General features: G+C 34.4%; 2 protein-coding genes across 4 annotated transcripts in view; both read left to right on the top strand.

The window, feature by feature from the left end:
* The window catches only part of G2E3 (G2/M-phase specific E3 ubiquitin protein ligase), a 58,414-nt gene extending 48,933 nt beyond the window's left edge, over positions 1–9,481 (top strand). For 2 of the 3 annotated variants that reach the window (XM_045569352.1, XM_045569362.1), the window contains exons 14-15: positions 8,033–8,223; positions 8,899–9,481. In XM_045569352.1, the coding sequence (XP_045425308.1) occupies positions 8,033–8,223; positions 8,899–9,155 (448 nt within the window). In that variant the 3' untranslated portion in view covers positions 9,156–9,481. The remainder of the gene's footprint in view (positions 1–8,032; positions 8,224–8,898) is intronic. The other variant, XM_045569371.1, reaches the window with a different exon arrangement.
* Positions 9,482–14,692: 5,211 nt separating this feature from the next.
* The window catches only part of SCFD1 (sec1 family domain containing 1), a 101,154-nt gene continuing 94,115 nt past the window's right edge, over positions 14,693–21,731 (top strand). The window contains exons 1-3 of the mRNA XM_045569339.1: positions 14,693–14,812; positions 19,544–19,614; positions 21,416–21,504. Of these exons, the coding sequence (XP_045425295.1) occupies positions 14,758–14,812; positions 19,544–19,614; positions 21,416–21,504 (215 nt within the window). The 5' untranslated portion in view covers positions 14,693–14,757. The remainder of the gene's footprint in view (positions 14,813–19,543; positions 19,615–21,415; positions 21,505–21,731) is intronic.

Below are 21,731 nucleotides of genomic sequence, written 5' to 3'. Positions count from 1 at the left end.
TTTTTTTTTTTTTTTTTTGGTTTTGGTTTTGGTTTTGATTTTTTTAAGATAAAATGTATCATGAGTTTATATTGACACTTCAAATTCATTACTACATAATTTTTACTTAACTTTTTCTTTGTCTCATGTTGAGAATTACAATTCTCAAAGTACTGGAGAATTAGAGGATGAGGTAATTATTCACTTGATTTATTCCAGATTTTATAAACAGCAGTTCTAGATCAACAATACTAACATTATCATTAAGAACATGTAATATTACTAAAAACATATTAAAATTTATTTTTCTTTTTGTTCTAAGGCTGTACTGTCAAATTACTATACTTATAAGTCACTAGGAATATTCTCTGTGTTATACTACTAAATGGGCATATTTTTCATTTATTATTTTTAGTGATTAATTTTTATTAAAATTTGATTTTATTTTAAAACTATGCAAAGTATTGCATAGTTACAAATTCATATCCATAAGACTATATTGAAAAGACTTAGCTCTGTGATATAAAGTGTGTTCAAGAATGTATAGGTTTCATTCTTAACCGTGTCCATCTTCCATCCCCTTATGAAGTAACCACTTTGACATCTTTTCGTGGCTTATCCTTCAATTACTTTTCTTTTTAATGGTAACAGATAGATATATGTGTATATCTATATTTTAGTCCATTTTGTGTTGCTATAACAGAATACCTGAGACTGGGTAATTTATAAAGAAAAGAAATTTATTTCTCTCAGTTCTATGATAGATGCTAGGAAGTCCAAGGGCATGCTGCCCAGCATCTGATGAGGGCCTTCTAGTTGTGTCATAACATTGTGGAAGAGCAAGTAAGCACACAAGGCAGAGAAATTGGAAATTTAGAAATGGCTGAACTGATCCTTTTTATCAGGAGCCCACTCCTGCAATAACTAATGTACTCTCATGATTCTTTAATCCATTCATGAGGGCAGAGCCCCCATAACCTAATCTCTTCTTAAAGGTCCCATCTCCCAATACCATTATGTTGGCCATTAAATTTCAACATGAGGTTTAGAGGAGATATTCAAACCATACCATTCGACCCTTGCTCCTCCTCCCAAACTTATGTCCTCACATACAAAATATATTCATTTCATATCAGTAGCCCCAAAAGTACAGAGTCTCATCTAAATCAGATATGGGTGAGATTCTGGGCAAATTCCCACTAGCTGTTACCCTGTGAAATCAAAACAAGTTAGCTACTTCCAAAATACAAGGATGAAGACAGGCATAGGATAGACATTCCCATTCTAAAAGGGAGGAATAGGCACATAGAAAAGGGGAACTGGTTGTAAGCAAGTTCAAAACTCAACAGGGAAAAAAAAACATTAAATCTTCAGCTCCAGAATAATCTCCTTTGATTCCATTTCCCATATCTTGGGCACACTGGGGCAGGGGTTGAGCCCCTAGGGCTTTGCTGGACTCAGTCCCTGCTTCAGCTCTCAGGTTGGAGTCTTAGCCTCTGTCAAGCTGGAGTTGCATTTTGGTGGCCCTACAGTTTTGAGATCTCGGGGGCTGTCCCACTCCCATAGTTCCACTAGGCAGTACACTAGTAGGGACTCTGTGTGACAGTTCCACCCTTGTGTTAAGCTTCTGCCTGAGCCCCCAGGCTATCTCTGACATCCTTTGAAATCTAGGTGGAAGTAGCCCTGGCCCTATAGCACTTACATTCTATATGCCTAAACAATTAGCACCACATGGACACCTCCAAGGCATCCGATGGCCAATGGAGGGCATCCTGGTCTCATCTCCCAAAACCATTCTGCGATTCTAGAGCTCAGGGCCTGTGATGGAAGGGGCAGCCTCAGAGATCTCTGAAATACTTTCAGGGTCTTTCTCCCATTGGGTTGATGTATATTACTTGGCTCCCTTCTGTCCATGGTAATTTCTAGCAAATGGTTAGTTGCTTGGCCACACCCTTAGTATTCTCTTCTGAACTCACTTTTTCACTCTTTACATGGCCAGGCTGCAAATTTTCTAAATTTTTCCATTCTGCTTCTCTTTTCATTACAAAGTCCATCCTTAAATCATTTCTTTCCTCTTTGGATAAAAGTAGCCACCCAGCAGCCTGAATGCTGTACTGCTTAGTTATTTATTCTGCCAGATATCCTATCACTCTTAAGTTCTGCCTTCCACAGAGTCCTAAGACATGGACACAATTCAGCAGTGTGTTTGCTACTTTTGGAAATGGCCTTTACTCTAGCTTTCAATGCTTGGTTCCTCATTTCTGTCTAAGACTGCATCGGGACGGCTTTACTATCCGTATTTTACCAACATCCAATCATGACCACTTAAGTAATCTCTAGGAAGATTTAGATTCTCCCTTCTCCCTACAGCTTTCCTGTTCTTAGCCCTCACCAGAATCACTCTTAATGCTTCATTCATGGCAATACAGGCTTTTTCTAGCCTGCACTTCCAGTTTTTTTCCAGCCACTACCTATTATCCTGTTCCAAAGTTGCCTCTACCTTTTCAGGTATTTGCTGTAGCAACAACCCCACTTCTTAGTACCAATTTGCTGTTTCAGTCCATTTTATGCTGGTATAACAAAATACCTCAGACTGGGTAATTTATAAAGAAAAGAAATTTATTTTTCACAGTTCTGGAGGCTGAGAAGACCAAGGGCATGGTGCTGGCTCTTGGGGAAGGCCTTCTTGCTGCATTATAACATGGCTGAAGGGCAAGCAAGCACATAAGATAAAGAGGGGAAAAATCAAGTTGAATTCAACCTTTTTGTCAGGAGCCCACTTTGGCAATAATGGCATTCATCCATTCGTGAGGGCAGAGCCCTCATAACCTAATTGCTGCATAAAGGACCTACTTCTCAATATTGTTATATTGGCAATTAAATTTCAACATGAGAGGTTTTTTTTTGGGTGGGGGGGCATTTAAACCACAGCAGTGCATATTCATTTCTTCTATTAGATAAATAGTAACATGCCATCCACTCCTTTTTTCTTCTTGTCTTTCACTTGACAATATATTCTGTAGATCACTCCATGGTAGTAAATAGACATATCCCTCATTCTTTTTTAGAGCTATAAAAAACTCCATTGTTTGGATATATCATTGTTTTTTCCAACCAGTTCCTTATTGATGGACATTTAGGATGTCCCCCACACTTTTCTAAATTAAAATATAACATAGTATTATAATCTTAAATAGTTACAAAGGATATGATTTTCAGTATATTGTCAGTATTGCAGTTTAACATTGTTATGTAACTTTTAAATGTACCCAGATATTCTCTGACCATAAGACTCTTTAAGTAGTAAAATATTTTAATGGATAGTATTATCATTTATAATGATGATTAGTATACAAAACAATCCAAATATAAACTTGGATATAGTTGTTAAAATTTTTATTTGAAATGCATCCTTTAATGAGCTAGATGTACACAGTGTTTCCCCCTGCCCTCTCAGTAGTTTATCTATCTATAGATGGGTTTTTCTTATTGTTAAGAAAGAGAATTTAATGTCATTCATTTCTGATTTTTGGTTTTTTTAAATATAAGTACCCTAGAGGTCAGTAAAGGTTTCCCTGTGTAAGTGGTGTTTAAATTAAAACCTTAATGATAAATAGGAATTAGACATATTGAGATGAAGAGGCAAGAGAAAAGAGATTGAAAAGTATCCCTTCTTTTATGTAAAAGATAAAAACATTATGAAGCAAAATATCTGAGCTTATGAGAGTCCCACCGGTGTCAGAAATAACAAGGATATCATGTGAAAAAATCAAAACCCTCAGCTTGCCCCAAACTTGTTTTAAGAGTTCTGTTTGGACCCCAATCTGAAACAGAGAAATTAACAAAGTAATTGGTCTTGCTTTACTTGTACAGTACCAGAGAAAAGCAAATACACAGCATCTGTGTAGGGAAATTTCTACAGTCTGAGCCTAATAACTTTAAAAAAAAATTTTTTTTAAGACTAGTCAAGTACACTAGTGAGAAGGGGGAAAGAGTAGAATAAGGAATTCATTCTGTAACTGACTGTAAATAATCAATTGAGATAGCTCACTATCTTTGGACCAGCCACATTTAAACATTTATATATAATTTTAAAATGTACTTATTGTTCAGCAAACATTATTCTTAATGGTGAAATGTTACAGGCATTCCTCTTAAGATTAAGACAAGCCTAGGTTGCACACAATTAGCCCTTTCCTTTCATCAATATGCTGGAGGTCCTAGCAGAACAAGACTGAATGAATTAGTGAATGTTATTAAGGATTGGAAGAACTAAAAAAGGCACTTGTAGTCTATATAATTGTCTACATAATGCAGTGCAAGAAATTATTCTGTAAAGAGTTTAGCAAGGTTACTGGATACAAGAAGTAAGAAAAGGTTTCCAGCAGGGAGTTTTGCAAGTGAAGAGGAATAGTAACAAAATAGTAACAAAATAGTAAACAAGAATAAACACTGTACAAAAAAATTAATGTCTAATTGGGGGGATAACAAGAAGAAACTAAAGTAATTTTTAAGTAGTATAAAAATATTAGAATTATAAATGTTCTAAGGTTTTTTATATTCTTCAGGAAGAAGATAAGTACATGGGTGCACTTCACATTTTATAAATGCCTATTAAAATCTTGAGGAGAGGGAACTATTAAAAATAAGAACTTAAAACAAGGTGAATTGAGATTTTACAAAATCAATTAATACAAAAATTAACAAGAAGGAGTAAAAAAGCATTTTTAAAAGGTTAATGTAGTTGCCCAAAATAAAGTGATGGAAATAGTTTCCTAATACATTAACAGTTACAATAAGTGAAAATTACTCTCAAAGCAAGTTATAGAAAAATAAATATGCAATATGATACTTTTATGAGAGTTCCAAAACAAGTAGAGTAATACTAGCTATTAGGGGTATATATATAGAGACTCATATGAAATGCAGACTGTATTATAAATTTATGTGCAGTTGATAAATATTTTCAAATAATAGTTTCTTTGGAGAGGAAGAAAAGGGAAAATGATGATTAGGTAGGATTTAGCCAAGTGAAGAGAATGTTTTTCTTTAAAAAATATAAACAAACATGACAAAAAGTTATCTTTTAAAATTGTTTGATAGTTGATTTTCTGTTATTTTCTGGCCTTTTATATAAGCTTGAAATATTTCATAATTAAAGGTAAATTTTATAAAGGCAGACTTTAATTTGGTTGAAATTTGCTTCAAAGGTAAGCAGAAGGTGAAAGCTGAAAGCTGGGAAAAAAGCAAAGGCTTTACTGGGAAGGGCCTTAGAAACCATGGTAAGGAATATGGACTTTGTTTCACAGACAGGATGGGTATTAGTTTCCTGTGGCCACCATAAAAATTATCACAAACTGACTGGCTTAAAACAATAGAAATTTATTCTCTCACAGTTCTGGAGGTCAGAAGTCCAAAATCGAGGTCTTGGCAGGGCTTTGCTCTTTCTGGGAATTTAAGGGGAGAATTGATTCTTTGCCTCTTCCAGCTTAGCTTCTAGTGGCTCCTGCTGTTACTTTACTTGTGGTTGCATAACTTCAGTGTCTGACTCTGTATCACATGGCCTTTCCCTCTGTATGTGTCTCTGTGTGTGTGTCTTTTATAAAGATACTTTTCATTGGATAAAGAGCTAATCCAAACAATCTAGGTAGGATAGTCTCATCTGAAGATCCTTTAACATGATTACATCTGTAAATGCCCTTTTTCCAAATAAGGTCATGTTCACAGGTTCTAGGGAATAGGATTTGGACGTATATTTTTGAGGACCACCATTCAACTTAGCTCAGGGTGAATGACAGTACTGAGGTTTATTTCTGGCACAGCGTGGAAAATGGACTTGGAGATTTGCACACCCAGGATACAGTTCCATTGTGGGTGGTTTATAATAGGGTGGTAGCAGTGGTTTGTGGAGAAATGAGCAAATAAAAGGGATTTCAGGAAAGGAAATTCGTAGGACTTGATAGTTAGGAATGGAAGAGGGAAGGGTTAAGGATGACTTTTATTATATAAATTTGATGGATAAGGAGGCCATTTACTCTCATTCAAGGTTCATATTTTGTTTGTAAGGTGATTTCCTTCCTTTTGGACTTAATAAGTTTGGGTGCTTGGAATCATCCATATGGTACCCAGTAGTCTGTTGGATATATTTATAGGCTAGAGATAATAGATTTTATAGTTATGAGCATAAACCTACTAAATAAAGCCTTGGAAGATGGTAAAATTGTCCAATTTATATAAAAGAGAGAAGATGGCCTTGTACAGATCTACAAGGGACAAACAGCAACATGTTAAGCAAGTTAAAGAAAGAAGAAACCTGTGAGAGGGACTGAAAAGCTCTGGCCAAAGAATTGGGAGGTAACCAGGAGACTGGTGCCATAGAAGGAGGTCATTTATGAACTTAGGGCATCCTGAGATGTGGACAGGAATGGAGGAAAAGTAACTAGGAAATTTTTGTCAGTGAATATAGATAAGGCTTTCAAGTAGGTTGTCTAGGAAGGAAAACAGATAGGATTGAGTGAAGTTTTTTTTTCCTTATTGTAAATTGGAAAAGATAAGCACGTGTATTAGTCCTGTTTTGTGCTGCTATAACAGACTGCCTGAGACTGGATAGTTTATAAAGAACAGAAATTTATTTTCTCACAGTTCAAGCAGCTGGGAAGCCTCAAGATCAAGGCGTGAGCAAGTTTGGTGTCTCTTGAGGGCTGCTTTCTGCTTCCAAGATGGCACCTTGATGCTGTGTCTTCTGGAGGGGAGGAACACTGTGTCCTCACATGGCAGAAGGTGGAAGGGCAAAAAGGGGCAAATTCTTATGGACAGTCCAATTCATAAGGGCAGAATCCTCATGACTCCATTATCTCCAAAAAGCCACACCTTCCAATACTGTTACATTAGGGATTAAGTTTCAACATGAATTTTTAGAGGGGACAAAGGCAACATGTTTAAGTCCTCTTGAGAAAGAGTCAATAGAAAAGGCACTTAAATCAATATAACAGTATTTGAAAAGGTGGATAGGGAATTCAGAAAGTCAGTCTGATAGGCAAAAATGATACCTCTGCTCTTTCTTATTTAGTGAAAATGTGCATTTAAAATTATCCATTTGGGCTGGGCACAGTGGCTTATGCCTTTAATCCCAGCACTTTGGGAAGCTGAGCCAGGAGGATCACTTGAGGCCAGGAGTTTGTAACTAGGTTGGGCAATATAGCAAGACGCCGTTTCTACAAAAAAAAAAGAAAAGTGGCTAGGCATGGTAGTGTGCACCTGTCGTCCCAGCTACTCCCCAGGCTAGGGTGAGAGGATTGCTTGAGCCCAGGAGTTTGAGGATGCTTTGAGCTATAATTGTGCCATTGCATCCCAGCCTGGGCAACAGGAAAACCCTGTTTCAAATATGTATATATGAGGGCTTTCTGGAAAGTATCCAGCCATAATTTTCATAATTTTTCATATTAGATGGCTGGATACTTTCCAGGCAGCCCTTGTTTGTTTGTTTGTTTATTTATTTATTTATTATTTGTATTTCTTTTGTTAATTATACATTTTTGGGGCTCAATTTTCCTATTGAACCAAAAAAAAATAGAGAAATTCATTTTCTGTCATGAGTATTAAAATATTTTCCCACTTTGTTTTGTCTTTGTTCATTTCTTTTTAGCAATACAAAAGTTTTAAATTTTCATGTGATTAAGATTTATCACTTTTCATAATGTCTAGGAAACTTCATTTTTATAACTAGCTTTGATGTATAGAATACTTCAGATACCCACTTCTTTCCTCTTAATCAAAAATTAATTTTAAAACTATAAAAGCCAAATAATGTAGGTATAATAAAATATTCATTTTAATGTATTTGCTTGCTATAGATTTGAAAGTATTGTATATAGTATGTCAATATCTTTTTTTTTCGTCACATCTAAAAATATATTGGTCTTTTGTGGGTTTGTTTTTGTTTTGTTTTAATCATTAGCTGTTTCAAAAAGTCCCAGATAAATTAGCTGGAAATGTTAATTCCCTACCAAACATACATGTATGAATGTTGGCTCATTATTTTTCTTCTCCTAAGTTTTAAGCAGGGTCTGAAAACTCTTGGTGTTTTGGAGAAAATTCAGACTTATCCAGAAGCGTTTTGTAGTATCCTCTGTCATAAACCTGGGAATCTTTCTGCAAAAATCCTTAGTGATCTTTTTACAGTACACACATTACCTGATGTACAAGCTTTGGGGTTTTGGAACAGTTACTTACAGGCTGTTGAGGGTATGTGTATATTTTATTTTTATTTAACTATCTTAGAACATTTGTTTCAGCATATTTCTTTCTTTGAATTTTGCCTTTTGGTATTAATAATAAAATTTTTATCTGCTAAACTTCATATTTACAAAGGAGACTTATTTCAAAGAAGGTTTATGTGACTGAGTTAGAAATGATGGGAAAATGTTATAGAGTAAATTTATATTTTGCAATTTGTTATTCTCTAGATAATTTGACGTGAAAGGCATTCTTCCTGGAAAACTTTAAACATAGAGATGATTGCCACAGTGTAGCAGATTAGCTTTAAGACTAAAGCTTAAAAGAAAAGTTTAACTCTTAGTTGAAATTTTGTTTAGGTTTTGTGTATTTTTTCACTATTTAGGTTTCCCTCTGCATTTGTTGAACTAATTTATCAAATAGTGATGACCTAGAAATGATCAAATATATAGTGAGTAATTAGACTAAATGATTTTATGAATCTTTCTGTTAATACTTTGAGATTCACTTATTGAATGAACTGTTTGCCTATTACTACACTTAGCTTAGTGATTTAGTTTGCCGAAGATGAGTGTGGGATTCTATGCCTTTTAATAATTCCCAGTCTAGAGTATATGATGATAATTAATAGATAGCATGTATTCAGTTTTCTTTCTTTTTCTCTTTCATTGGTAAACTTTTCAGATGGCAAATCTGCAACAACAATGGAAGACATTCTTATTTTTGCAACTGGTTGCAGTTCCATTCCTCCAGCTGGATTTAAACCCACTCCTTCAATTGAGTGTCTGCATATGGATTTTCCTGTTGGAAACAAGTGTAATAACTGTTTAGCAGTTCCAATCACCAGTACATATAAAGAGTTTCAAGAAAATATGGACTTTGCCATAAGAAACAATCTAAGACTAGAAAAGGAAGAAAGTTCTCACTACATTGAACATTAAAATGTTTCTTTGAACAAAGAGATCCTTCTTTAAAAGCTGCTATTGAAAACTTTCTTTTGTTTCAGAAATCTTTTCATCATCACTTTTCGACAAATTTGGTAGCTCCTTGGCCCAGTAAAATTTATGATATGAACATAAAGGAATGTTTTGGCCATTTAAGCTAAAAATTTTTTTTGTTAAGGCATACTAATCAAAATTGGTGATATTTTTCCATTTTCTTAATATACATGTTTCATAAACCTCAATATAAATACTTTCAGAATGGTTGTACAGACTTTGTTAGCTATAGTAGCATGGTATATATAAGATAAAAACTGTTTTACTCACTATTTTTATAAATTAGTATAACCTGTAGGATGCCAGGATTTTTCTAGATTTACTCAATTTCAAATTATTCTTTATTTTATTTTAAAGCATTAAATAGAAAAGTTAATTGGATAAATCTTGTGATATAAATCAGAGACATATATTCAGGGGTATGTGTTATAATATGTATTCTTTTCTAGAATGGCATGAAATTAGTTGTTAAATATGTGCTTAGATTACTGATTTATATTAAAAAGACCCACATTGCAATTAGATTATGCCTAAGAAGAAATATTATATAAAAAGCACAATTGCACAAATATTCCGGAATCTGGACATTCCATAGGTTTAAAAACACTTTTGAGGTGGATAAAATGTGGTTGAAAATATCTAAGAAAGTGTGTTTTCTTTAAAGCCTTGGCTTTAATCATAGAATTTTTTTTCCCTGTATCCTATATGTGATACTCAGTATGTCTGATCCATAATCAGTTTAGGCATTTCAATGATCTCTGTGGATTGCCATGTAATAGATTTGATCATTTAACAGTTATTTATTATCAATATAGTTGTATGCTAGGTAAGCTGGCACCACAGCATTATACAGTTATCTTCTTTGCTCTTGAATGATATCTGTTATTATATAAGCAATGTATAATAAAAGTAAAAAAAGGACAGAATGAAAAACCCACTCTAATCTCACCACAGAGAGATAAGTACTTTCTGTGTGTCCTTCTATAAATGCTTTACTTATGTTTCCTTTATTTTTAAACTCTATTAATTCTACTAAAAGTCTAAGAATACCTAAAAGTAACAAGAAATCGCATAATAACAATGTTAAGATATACACACACCCACATGTTTATACTCCTGCAAAAAGAAAAAAATTGGAAAAAATCTAATGTCCCTAATCTTTTATCAAATATAAATGAGATAAAGCCCCAGTTTTCCACTAAAGTAAATCCTCATGATAGGTAATTCATTATGGGAGGTAAAATGTTTTAAGCATGCTCTTCTTGGTACAAAAAGCAAATATCAGCTATTGTCATGTTCTCATTTTTACCAAGAAATATCCTTAAATTACTTATATTTTTAGAGAAAAATAACAGGATTGATTTGATATAAATAATACATCTGTTATTGCCAAAGGAAAATTAAAACATAATCCTAGTGTAATTTTCTTTGTTACCTCATATATATTTCAAGTTATACTTACTAACAGACTTAGCAAATGAATGTTTTACTTTAACTTGAAGTTTTTGAAAACATTAAACAAGGTATTTCTTGATCATATGTTGAATTCTGTTGGATTACCTAAAGTAATTAAAGGATCGATTATCAAGAAAAGTTTGAATATCTAATATAAACCTCAAATTCACCATACAGCTTTTTTCCAAATGTGTTGATAAATTGGGTATTTTGTTTCTTAAACTGTCCAGTTTTTATAAAATTTAAATAGTCATTAAACGAATACAACCAAAAAAATCTAAGCAAAGCCATTTTCTGGTTTGTAGTTTTAATTCCCCCTAGAGTGGTAGTTAAGGCTGATATAACACACACTTGTTGAGGTGCGGGTGGCATGTGGGGAGGCAGTGTGCTTGAGTCAACTACAATTATAAACAGTATTCCAAATCCTTATTTTACTTATTTTAGATATAGACAGGGCCTTAGTGATAAGATGGTGTAAATAATAACTTAGGACATTTGTGTTTTAAAGTGAAGCGTAAATATTCATATTGCAAAATGTTTTCTGGTTGGAAGGATGTTCCATTACTATGATTTTTAGATTAATTTGTATAGTCAAGGCACATTAGAGAAATCTGTAGGTTATTTATTTTCTACAGTGTTATTTTGTCAAATGGTTGATATTATAATTGTTCTTTTCCTGTTCATTTTATAGCCAGTACATGATTGTTACTGACATTGAATTTAAAAAAAAAAATTACGCTATAAACCTTTATAAATGTTATATGTATTTCTTAAATATTTCAATTATCTAAATGCTGTATATTTTAAGTTTGTATTCTCTTGCTGTCAATATTGAGGAAAACTATAATTGACCTATAATGTATCCACTGTTAATAGTTTTGGTTAGTTTTATATCCATTGTTTCTAAACATACTTTAAACTATTTTTAGTGTGGGAACATTATCTTAAGGCCTTACATACAATTCTTTACCTTTCTTGTACTTTGTCATTTTATTGTTTTAGTATTTAAGAGAAAGATTCTTTAAAATATGTCATCAAAACTATCTTATGATTTTATACTTTGTAATATTTAGTTTCTCTAATTTGAGGAAGTGATCTTTTGTTTGGGTTAAGTAAAAAGCCTTTATTTGATAACCAGCATGAGAATTCACTTTGGTTTCTATGTTATGCATTTGTACGTTATTGGAACTTTTGTACTCAATACTAAATGCTAAGTAAAGGGGAGTGTAACAGATATGTTTCCTTAGTGACTTTGCCTTTAGCATTCAGACATAAGAAAATCATCAGAATAAGATTCTATTTATGAACAAATAATTCTTTTATATGGTAATTATCATGTATTTCATTGTTGCTTTTACAATAAGCTATTAAACTAGTTTTTATGCTTAAACTAATGCAATAGAAAGCATAAAAACACATTTAATTATGAATTACTTGAATATGTATTACCTGTAGTTTAGGAAAATTTGAAGAGACCCAATTTTCAAGTTGTGATTTTCACTGTTACCTTTTCCAATTCGTAAACATATTTCAATACCTACTGTATATCAGCTATTAGGCTAGGTGATAGTTTATATGTCAGCCTTATTTTTCCCTTTTTTCGAGACTGCTGGACATAACAAAAAAGCATGGCCTTTATAATGTTGTTTTCTAAATATGTTTATGCCACAAAAATGTAAAGTGCTTATATAAACAAAATAACTTATTGACATTTAACAAGATTAAGATTCTCACAAAACAGTAATATACAAGATCGTTTACTCTCCACATTTGAGAGATCCTGTAAGCAGTTTTTGACTGACACCCAGGAACCTGTAGAAATGAGTTCGGTGTTAAAACTATGAATATAAAATAGCTTTCCTAAATAAATAAGCCAAAAATCTGGGTAGAGCCAGATAAATAGCGATAGTAAATTATGTTAATTAGTACCCTGAAGTCATAGATTATTTTCTTTCTGATTCTAATACAAAACAAATACTTTACTCAGTCTCAGCCATTCAAGGACTATTTGTCTACTGTTACTGTTCTTCTGTGGGGTATATTTTTCTATAAATTTATTGTACACACCTTGGTCAGGACAATTTTTAATCATTTCATTCGTATATACTGTACATAAATGTTAACATTCTCTTAGTCTTTTATATTAGTATGGCTCATCGTATTGCATTTAATTTGCATTTGAAAGTGGAAATACCCAAATGAACCAAGATTGGGCTCTAAGATGTTTTATATTCCATGGAGACTATAGAATGAAGTAAAACTCTCCCATAGGACAGAAACTATCATTTCTTTTTAGTTGGAATACACCTAGATCATTGGAAACTCCTTCAAATATTAGTCATAGCACTAAAGAAAACACCAATAAATACTGCAGTTAATTTATTTTCTTCTTTTTTTTAAGAGACAGGGCCTTGCTCTGTTGACTGGCCTGATCATAGCTCACTGTATCCTGGGCTCAGCCTCGAAGTAGACGGGACAGGCATGCCACCACACTAGGCTAATTTTTTTTTTTTTTTTTTTTTGGTAGAGATGGGTTTCTGGCTGTGTTGCACAGGCTAGTCTCTAGCTCCTGGCCTCAAGTGATCCTCCTGCCTCAATCACCCAAAGTGTTGGGATTACATGGGTGAGCCACCACACTGGCCCCAGTTAATTAATTTCTCTTTTTTTTTTTTTGAGACAGTCTTGTTCTGTTGCCCTGGGTAGAGTGCAATAGCATCATCATAGCTCACTGCAACCTCAAGCTCCTGAGCTCAAGTGATCCTCCTGACTCAGCCTCCCCAGTAACTGGGAGTACAGGCGTGTCCTACCACACCCAGCTAATTTTTTCTAATTTTACTAGAGATGGGGTCTTGTTCTTTCTCAGGCTGGTCTCCAACTCCTGACCTTAAGCAGTCCTCCGGCTGCAGCCTTCCTGAGTGCTTGGACTACAGGCATGAGCCACCAGCTGGGACACCCAGTTAATTTTTTAATGATTATGCCAAGTAGCTATAAAAATGAGAGATAATGTGCTTTTTAGAGGTAAAAAATGTAGGCTCAATGCTAGGGCATTTCCTAATAGTTAAAAATATGATAACGTGTTTTAAATTTCACAAAAATAACAGCTTTTATTTAAGAAGTATAGAAGCTAGTGTATTGTAGAATACAATCTTGTTTTTTATGTAATTTTTAGGATAACTTAATTCATTTCATTTATATAATTTTGAAAGTTTTTGAGGCAGAGTCTGATTTCATTTCAGAATTTGGTGCAACTTCAGAATTAACATTCAACAGCTAATCCACATCATCAGTAAACTCTGTTGAACATACAGGAAGTGAGCTGTCATTGTGTATGCATTTTTGACATCCAATAAAATCTATGGATTAAATTAGAAATTATCCATATTGGTTACATTTTGTGATCTTATGGCTTTAAGTGTACATCAAAACACCAGCACTACTACGCGATTCCCCCACCCCCACCCCCCAAGCAATGTTTTGTGATTTTACAATTACTACAAGGAAGGAGGAAAAACCAGTTTGCCATTTTGTATCTTCCTGGTTCTGGTGCCCATCCAGGGAAAACACCACCATGAAGCTAGACCGTTTTGCTAAAAGATTAGATTGAGAAATCTGCCAGATTTAGAGTAGTGCCCCAAAGCTGTTTCCGTGGAAAAGGCAGCACAGGTGAGACTCCTGCTGCGCTGGAAAACTGTCTACTTTGTTTCAGGTGCTTCATTTACTATAGTGCTGTGATCCTTATACCCGAGTATTATCACTCGGTAATGACCAAGCTAACAGTTCAGTAATTCATACGTTCTTAGCACTACACCATGCTCCTACTCCAAGAGTTTAATTTAAGGTAGCTACCATTTGAGAGGGTGTGATTAGATAGGATAAAAAGTATTACACTATTCGGCCGCTGAAACACAGTACAGGCTATTAAAGCTCCAAGCTCTAGCCAGAGAGAGGAGGGCGTGGGAGGGTCTCTTTGGAGGGGGCGGGGCCGGGCCAGGACCTAAGCACCTCCTTCGGCCCCGCCCCCTGGCTTTGCTTCCGGGGCGGTAAGGGTGGCCACGTCATCTTCGGGCTCCGCTCGCCAGCTGGGCAGTGGATGGTGGGATTCAAGATGGCGGCGGCGGCAGCCAGTATTCGGGAAAGGCAGACAGGTACCGACTTCTCTCTTCTCCCTGCAGTTTCGTGCCTGCCACGGCAACATCCTCTTCCTCTGCTTGTCGCCCTCACTCGGTCGTGGTGCGTGTTGCTCAGAGACCGACCTCCAAGAGTTTAATCTCGCCCGTACAATATCAAGAGCCCCTCCTTTGAGTTCCTGGGGAAGAGATACTTTAGTTTGAGGACTCGGCCCTTCACCTGTGGTACAGGAGAAGGGGCTTCCGCGGTGGGCCGGTTGCCAAGGTCCTGCTCGTCTCCTTACTACTGGGCCTCAGAAGGCCATCACGACAATATCTGGCAGCTGGCATTTACTGTTGCTACCTGTGAAGTCTTTGGGTTTATTTCTGTGTGCGATTCAGTTCTCCCCGTTTTAATGGTGAAAGAACTCCATTTTCTGGCACTTCCACCATAATTACAAAATTTAGATATTTTCAGAGCGGCTTATTTTGTGCCATTTCTCTACTCAGACCGGTCTTTTAGAGGTACGTGCAGAAAAGTGCCTGGTGATAAAGATTCCTCCTTCAGCTTACTGGAAAGGACTGAAGAATGAATTAATAGCTTTCTCCCTGTAATTGTTTGACAGATTAGTGTTTAAAAATAACGTTATTACTTTCATCTTCAGTAGGTCATATTTATATAGCTTCCACTTAACGCAGCGAAATGTGTAAAGATACACATTTTTTTCCCTTGATTTTTGGTGTGGTTTTTTGTTTTTTGTTTTTTATCTTAGATATCTTTAGTTTTGCCTTATTGGAAAACTCCTGACAACTTGGTTTACACCTGTTAGCTAATTGTCTTGAAAGTTGTCAAGCTGTTTATTTCGATGAGCTAATAGAAATAAACCATCAAGAATGCATTCTTGGAAATTCTGTCTCCTGAATTATTCTTGTTTACATAAAAATCTAAATAGGAAAATAATTGATCACAATTAATATAACCTACAGAAGAGGGTTTGGGCTTCAGTTGATTACTTCGTTTGGCATTTAAAGAAAAAATTAATGATAGACTTCAATCTAGTAATGGCACACAAAGCATACTGACATGTGGTCTACTTTTACCAGTAAATAATTTAGCATAACCTATCAGGTGAAGTCAGGCATGACTTAAATATTTGAAAGTCCAAGTAAGATTCGGAGAATACCTGCCATTCATTTTATCTGTGTAATTAAACAGAAAATCCCACTTGTTTTAGTGCTGTGGTTTCTGATAGCTTAATGAAGCTAAATTAATTAGGTCATACTACGTGTTAAAATAACATGTCAGTAAAATTCTATACCAATTCAAAGGAGTTTCTTGAAAAATTAAGTTAACATGAAGTAAATTTTTATATGCAGAAACTTTGTACAATATTAAAACCTAATACTGTCATTTGTATTTTTGCAGGAATAAACATCATATTAAGATTTTACATCATTACTAGCTGGTTGTGGTAGATCAATTATTTATCACATTAGTGCTGTAATTAAGTTCTGTCTTATTTTTGAAGGAAGGTAAATCCCTTTATATGTGCTATGTAAGCAAAATTAAATGTTTCCCAGATGCCTATTAAGAAGAATGTTTTGGGAAATAACTCACAATCCTCAAATATTCTATGATAGATACAAGACACTGTGATACAAAGGATTTACAATCAATTTGGATAGATGAGATAATAGTTTATTGAACATTTACTATTGTGAGGTACTATTTTAGGTGATTTTGTATGTATTATTATCTCCATTTTACAGATGAGGAAACTAATATATGTAAAGGTTAACTGGCATGCCTGTGTCTTGCTTTGCATGCCTGAAGAAACTTTATTGATCTTTTAAAAGTCATATCAAAAGCTATCTGCTTTGTGAAAGTTACCTGGATTACTCCCCTCTCTCTCCGTATCTTCAGTTAAACAGGCAGAATCTGTTGCTTCCACCTCTGTTAATGTCCTTCACGCTTGCCTCTTCCATGCAAGTTCTTGTTCATCTTATCTGCTTCTCAACATTGTGGGGTCCCAGATCAACTGTTTTCTCTCATCTAGCTCTCAGCTTTAAGTACTATTTATATATTGATAATTCCCAAGTTTATATCTCTAGTCTCGACCTCCCATCTGAACTTAGTCTACCCCATAACTTAGTTGCCAAGTTAATGGCAACTTCATCCTTGTGGTTACTCTGGTCAAAATCCTTGAAGTTTTCTTCACTTCTTCTCTCTCATATCGCATGTCAAATCTGTCAGTAAATCTTGTCAGTTCTACTTTGAGAATATATCCAGGATCTGACCGTTGTCATTGCTATCACCCAGGTCCAATTCACCATGAATTTCTGCCTTAATTTCTGCAATAACCTATTTGGTCTCCTTGCTTTTACAACTCAATTCCTTTTCAGTCTTTTTTTCCACACAATACCCAGACTGATTACATCATATGTTTGCTCAAAATCTTCTAGCAGCTTCCCATTTCAATCATGGGAAAAGCCGAGGCTTTATATGATCTGGTCCCCACACCTTTCTGACCTCATTCCCTATTAAATCACCCGTTTCATTGAACACAGCAGGAATGCTCCCACCTTTGAGCCTTTGTATTTGTTTCCTCTTTCTAGAATATTCTTTCAGAGATAGTCTTTGTGGCTCACTCCTTCATCTCCATTAGGTCTTTACCCAAATATCCCTTTCTCAGTAATCCTTCCCTGATTGCTCTATTTAAAATTACATACCAACTCAACTCCCTGTTGTCCTTTCCCAATCTTATTTTTCTTTGTTGATTATCTTTCTCCCCCAACTAGAATGAAAACTACTTGAGAATAGGTAATTTTTATTCAGTTTGTTTTGTTCAGTGCTAGATCCCCAATAACTAGAGTGCATGTGGTAAACACTAGCTAGACACTTGTTGAATGAGTAAATGAATAGTAGATATAGTTGACAATATTTGTTCAGTGAATGAGTAAAGAAAACATTTTAGGTAAGGGTTAAAACACATTAACCCCATTCCAAGTCTAGGAATAGGGATATAGATTGAGTATCTCATGTCCAAAATGCTCGAGACCAGAAGTGGTTTGGATTTTGGAATATTTGCATTATTATGGTTGAGCGTCCCAAATCCAATAATCTGAGCATCATGTTGGCACTCAGAAAGTTTCAGATTTTCGGTCTTCAGATGCTCAACCTGTAGTATGTTTAGAGACAATAAGGAAAACTAGTTTGTCATTTCACTTAAAAGCAATGATTTAAGCCTTGGGGAGTTAAACTCTGAAGAAAGTAAAATGACATTCTTATACACTGTTTGAACAGTGTCCTTCCCACTATATCAAAATACCTTTTAACAAGTTACCCAAGGCTCAAAGGTGGAGAAATTCCCCTAGATTGAGCTGAGAAGGCAAATGTGGGATTATCTGCTGCCACTGGCCTCTTTCAGTTAGCCGAGTCCTAACTCTGGAGAACACTAAACACCTGAGGCTCCCATGGCAGCCTAGGCTGTAGGTCTTCAAGTTGTCATGGGTTAAGAGTGTGAACAGTTTTTCCTAGAAACAAGGTTTTCTCTCTCTTGGGCTGTGAGTGCCAGGTGGATGTTGTCTTTATTGCCTAGAGGTGGGAGGAAGAGCTCTGTTAGTGCATGGTGGGAGAGTTAATCCTGGAACACCCTCCATGTCACCTGTGTTATTTCAGTTTTAAGTACTAAAGTGGTTTTTTTTGTTGTTTATCTATAGTTTTATGTAACACCATAGCACCTGTGAGCCTCTGAAGTAGGTGTAAATTATTGGTGAGATGTATTATTGGCTAGACATTAGGTACTAACATTTTACCAAAAATTATGTATGTATGTACACATGTATAACTATACAAATATATCTCTGAATTGCAGTCTCGTCCATGATGGAGGTGTTACAGCATTATACCTACCTCCGCAAATAAGCATTCAGTAGAAGGTTTTCTAGTGAGTGAGTGAATATGTTACAAATTGGTACTCAGGTGATTTTGGAATTATGTAGTTCTCTGGTAAAAGTTTGGAATGTGAGTTATTCTGCATTAGTTAATAAAGCCTGATGTAAATGTTTTTAAAAATCAAGTCGATTTTAAGTTGCCAGTCTTTTAAAAATTAAATCACCTAACTACTATTTATAAATGCTGTGATTTTTGAAATTGTGTATTTTCTTGGCTGGAGTTATCAGTTGTCTAACATCTGCGGGAAAATCTCATTTTTCCCAGGGAACATAGAATTTTAAGCAACATGGCTTTTCACTGCATCTGACAGGATAAATTGATTGTAAAATGTGCTGTTAGGTAACTAAAAAATAGACCTGTTGTGTGGTTTTGTATATGAACCATTAAATGTCATAGATAATTTTGTTTTTAGAAAGACTGATCTTAAATCTGTTTTCATCGAGACAGTGAATAGACAACAATGTCAGTTATCTATTGAGGCCACTGCAAGTTCATGATTAAAGAAATTTCTTTTTGCATCTATTTAAAATGTAGTGTGATATTGTCAGGAGAAATGGAAAAAGGTTCTTCCTGAACATTTTCCACAATTTCTTCTAGGGATGGAAATCTCCCAAATACATGCCAATTAGCTGTTGATGAAATGGTCTTACAAGATCTGACCCCTACGTAGTTCTACGCATCTAGTCATTTGATTAATCAGTTTTACTGGAGTTGATTTGTGCATTTTGTTTTGGGGTTGTAAATAATAAATGTGGAGGAAAAAGAAAATCCTAAAAAATAATGATAATATTTGATAAAAGTATTTTTATTTTCAGTGGCTTTGAAGCGTATGTTGAATTTCAATGTGCCTCATGTTAAAAATAGCACTGGAGAACCAGTATGGAAGGTAAGAGTTTATCTTAATGGGAACTAAGTTCTTTTTCTCAGCCCTTATTGGTGGTAATTGGAGGAAATTTCTTGTAATACTGAACTAGTAACACAGTTATAATGCATGAATATTTTATTTTTATTTAACATGGTATCTTAATATGAATCTTTAAACATTTTATGAAGTGAGACAGGTGATAAAACAGTAATATTCATCTAGGGAATCCACCTACTCTCTTAGGTGGAGTCTCACTGTTAGGTCTTTACTCTGTTTGATGTTAGCTTTTGAAGTCCAGAGTTTGGATCTTGTAAGCTTGCTTAGGGTAGTCACATTCAAAGGGACTGGTTCATTTTAACTATCTCATAAGAGAATGATCCGTAAACCACAATACCAGTTCATTAATTTATTAATATAACATATAAAACTTGTCAGTAAAACTGTTAATTGAACTACAAAGCAATCTACAATCTTTCTCTTTATGGGAATGCTAGAGAGCCCTTAAAAATTCCTATTCTTTGGGCTTCCTCATTTTAAACTTCATGCTGACTCTATCTCTTCTTTTTTTCCAAAGAGATTACAGTTGATTAGATTTGAATTTGCTAGTTTCTAGTTACTTTACACTTCCTTATTGCTAAGAACTAAGAACAAATCAGTTTGGTTAGAATTGAGGATGTTTTGAAAACTCATGAGTCCTTTTAAGTCTTTTGGGTTAACTCTAAAGGTGATTAAAGTCATCCATATTGAATTCATAGTTTAAGCTTCAGAGTGTTGCTTGATTTTCCCCTTACATGCTGTTTCTTTGTGGATATCATCTTATTGCCTCTTGCATAAACTATCCTTGTTTATTTGTTTCTAAGGCGTATATTAAACTGTTGAGTTAAATAGTTTGAGAACCTCTTGGGTACAGATTTATGTTAAATTCTTTCCCTACCCATCAGTTCTATATCACAAGATTATTGAGATTTAAGGATTTTTGAGAGATGCAACATCTAACCTTTTGTAACCATAGCAGAAGGATTTTTAACCTCTCTAAAGGAAATTCTGGCATTCAAGAAAAACATATTTTGATAACAGCATGTTTCATCTTCTCATTAGCAATTTCTTATTCCATAAAGAATTTTTGAGGTAATTGTGAAAAACACTTACCAGTTGAGAATCTCTTTTATTTGCCTTACATCTAAAACTAACTTTGAGAGAGAAAAGCCAGTTGGAGTTCTTACTACTCCTTGCAGGTGTCAGTTTTAATACTTTTAGAATGTGAGGAAATGCATTTGGTACAATAAGGCTATCAAATACTCTTTAGGGACTTAATTTTTAAGATGAATATCTTATTAACGTGAGATGCTTAAATTACTAAATTTTCATCATTGTCATGGAACTTGTTATATATTAGTTTTGAAAGTGGCTAATTTTTACATCTCTGTTTTTAGAAAAGATATGAACTGGAAAGAAAAGTAGGGGAATGAATGTGAGTTTGTTCTATGTTCAGAGTCTTGTATTATAGCTTCAGATAAAGATTTTGTAGTCTCTAATTTTTTTAACCTAGAAAACGTATTTTATAAGAAGAAATTTATGTAATTGTTGATTTATTTCAGTCTAAGTAGTAATGCTTTTAACAATGTATTATTACCTGGATGGACATTTTAGTAAATAATGATGGAAAATATTAAATTGAGGTAAGGATAAGAATTCAGTATACATGATTTATTAAAATTTACTTCAGCATTCTCTTAACTCATATGATTGTCTTAATATGGGTTCTCTATTGGTTGTTCACTGATAATGTTGTTTAAAAAACACATGGTATTTTTTTTAATAGGTGCTCATTTATGACAGATTTGGCCAAGATATAATCTCTCCTCTGCTATCTGTGAAGGAGCTGAGAGACATGGGAATTACTCTGCATCTGTGAGTTTTAACGTATTTCGAATACTGGCATTTATTTTCAAACACATTATTAAAAATTTCTTTGGCTGCCCTGACATCAAATTATTAAGGAACATTTATAGAGAAAAATAATGTTAGTTTACAGTATTTATATCAAACTGAACATATTTTATTTTCCTCATATCTTCTTTTATTCAATTCTTTATTTCTGAGGTTAAAAATTAATCTTCGGCCTAAGGCTTTATGAT

The sequence above is a fragment of the Lemur catta genome, chromosome 1 (genome assembly GCF_020740605.2).
Source record: "Lemur catta isolate mLemCat1 chromosome 1, mLemCat1.pri, whole genome shotgun sequence".
Classification (NCBI taxonomy): Eukaryota; Metazoa; Chordata; class Mammalia; order Primates; family Lemuridae; genus Lemur; species Lemur catta.
This window is presented reverse-complemented; position numbering and strand designations above follow the sequence as displayed.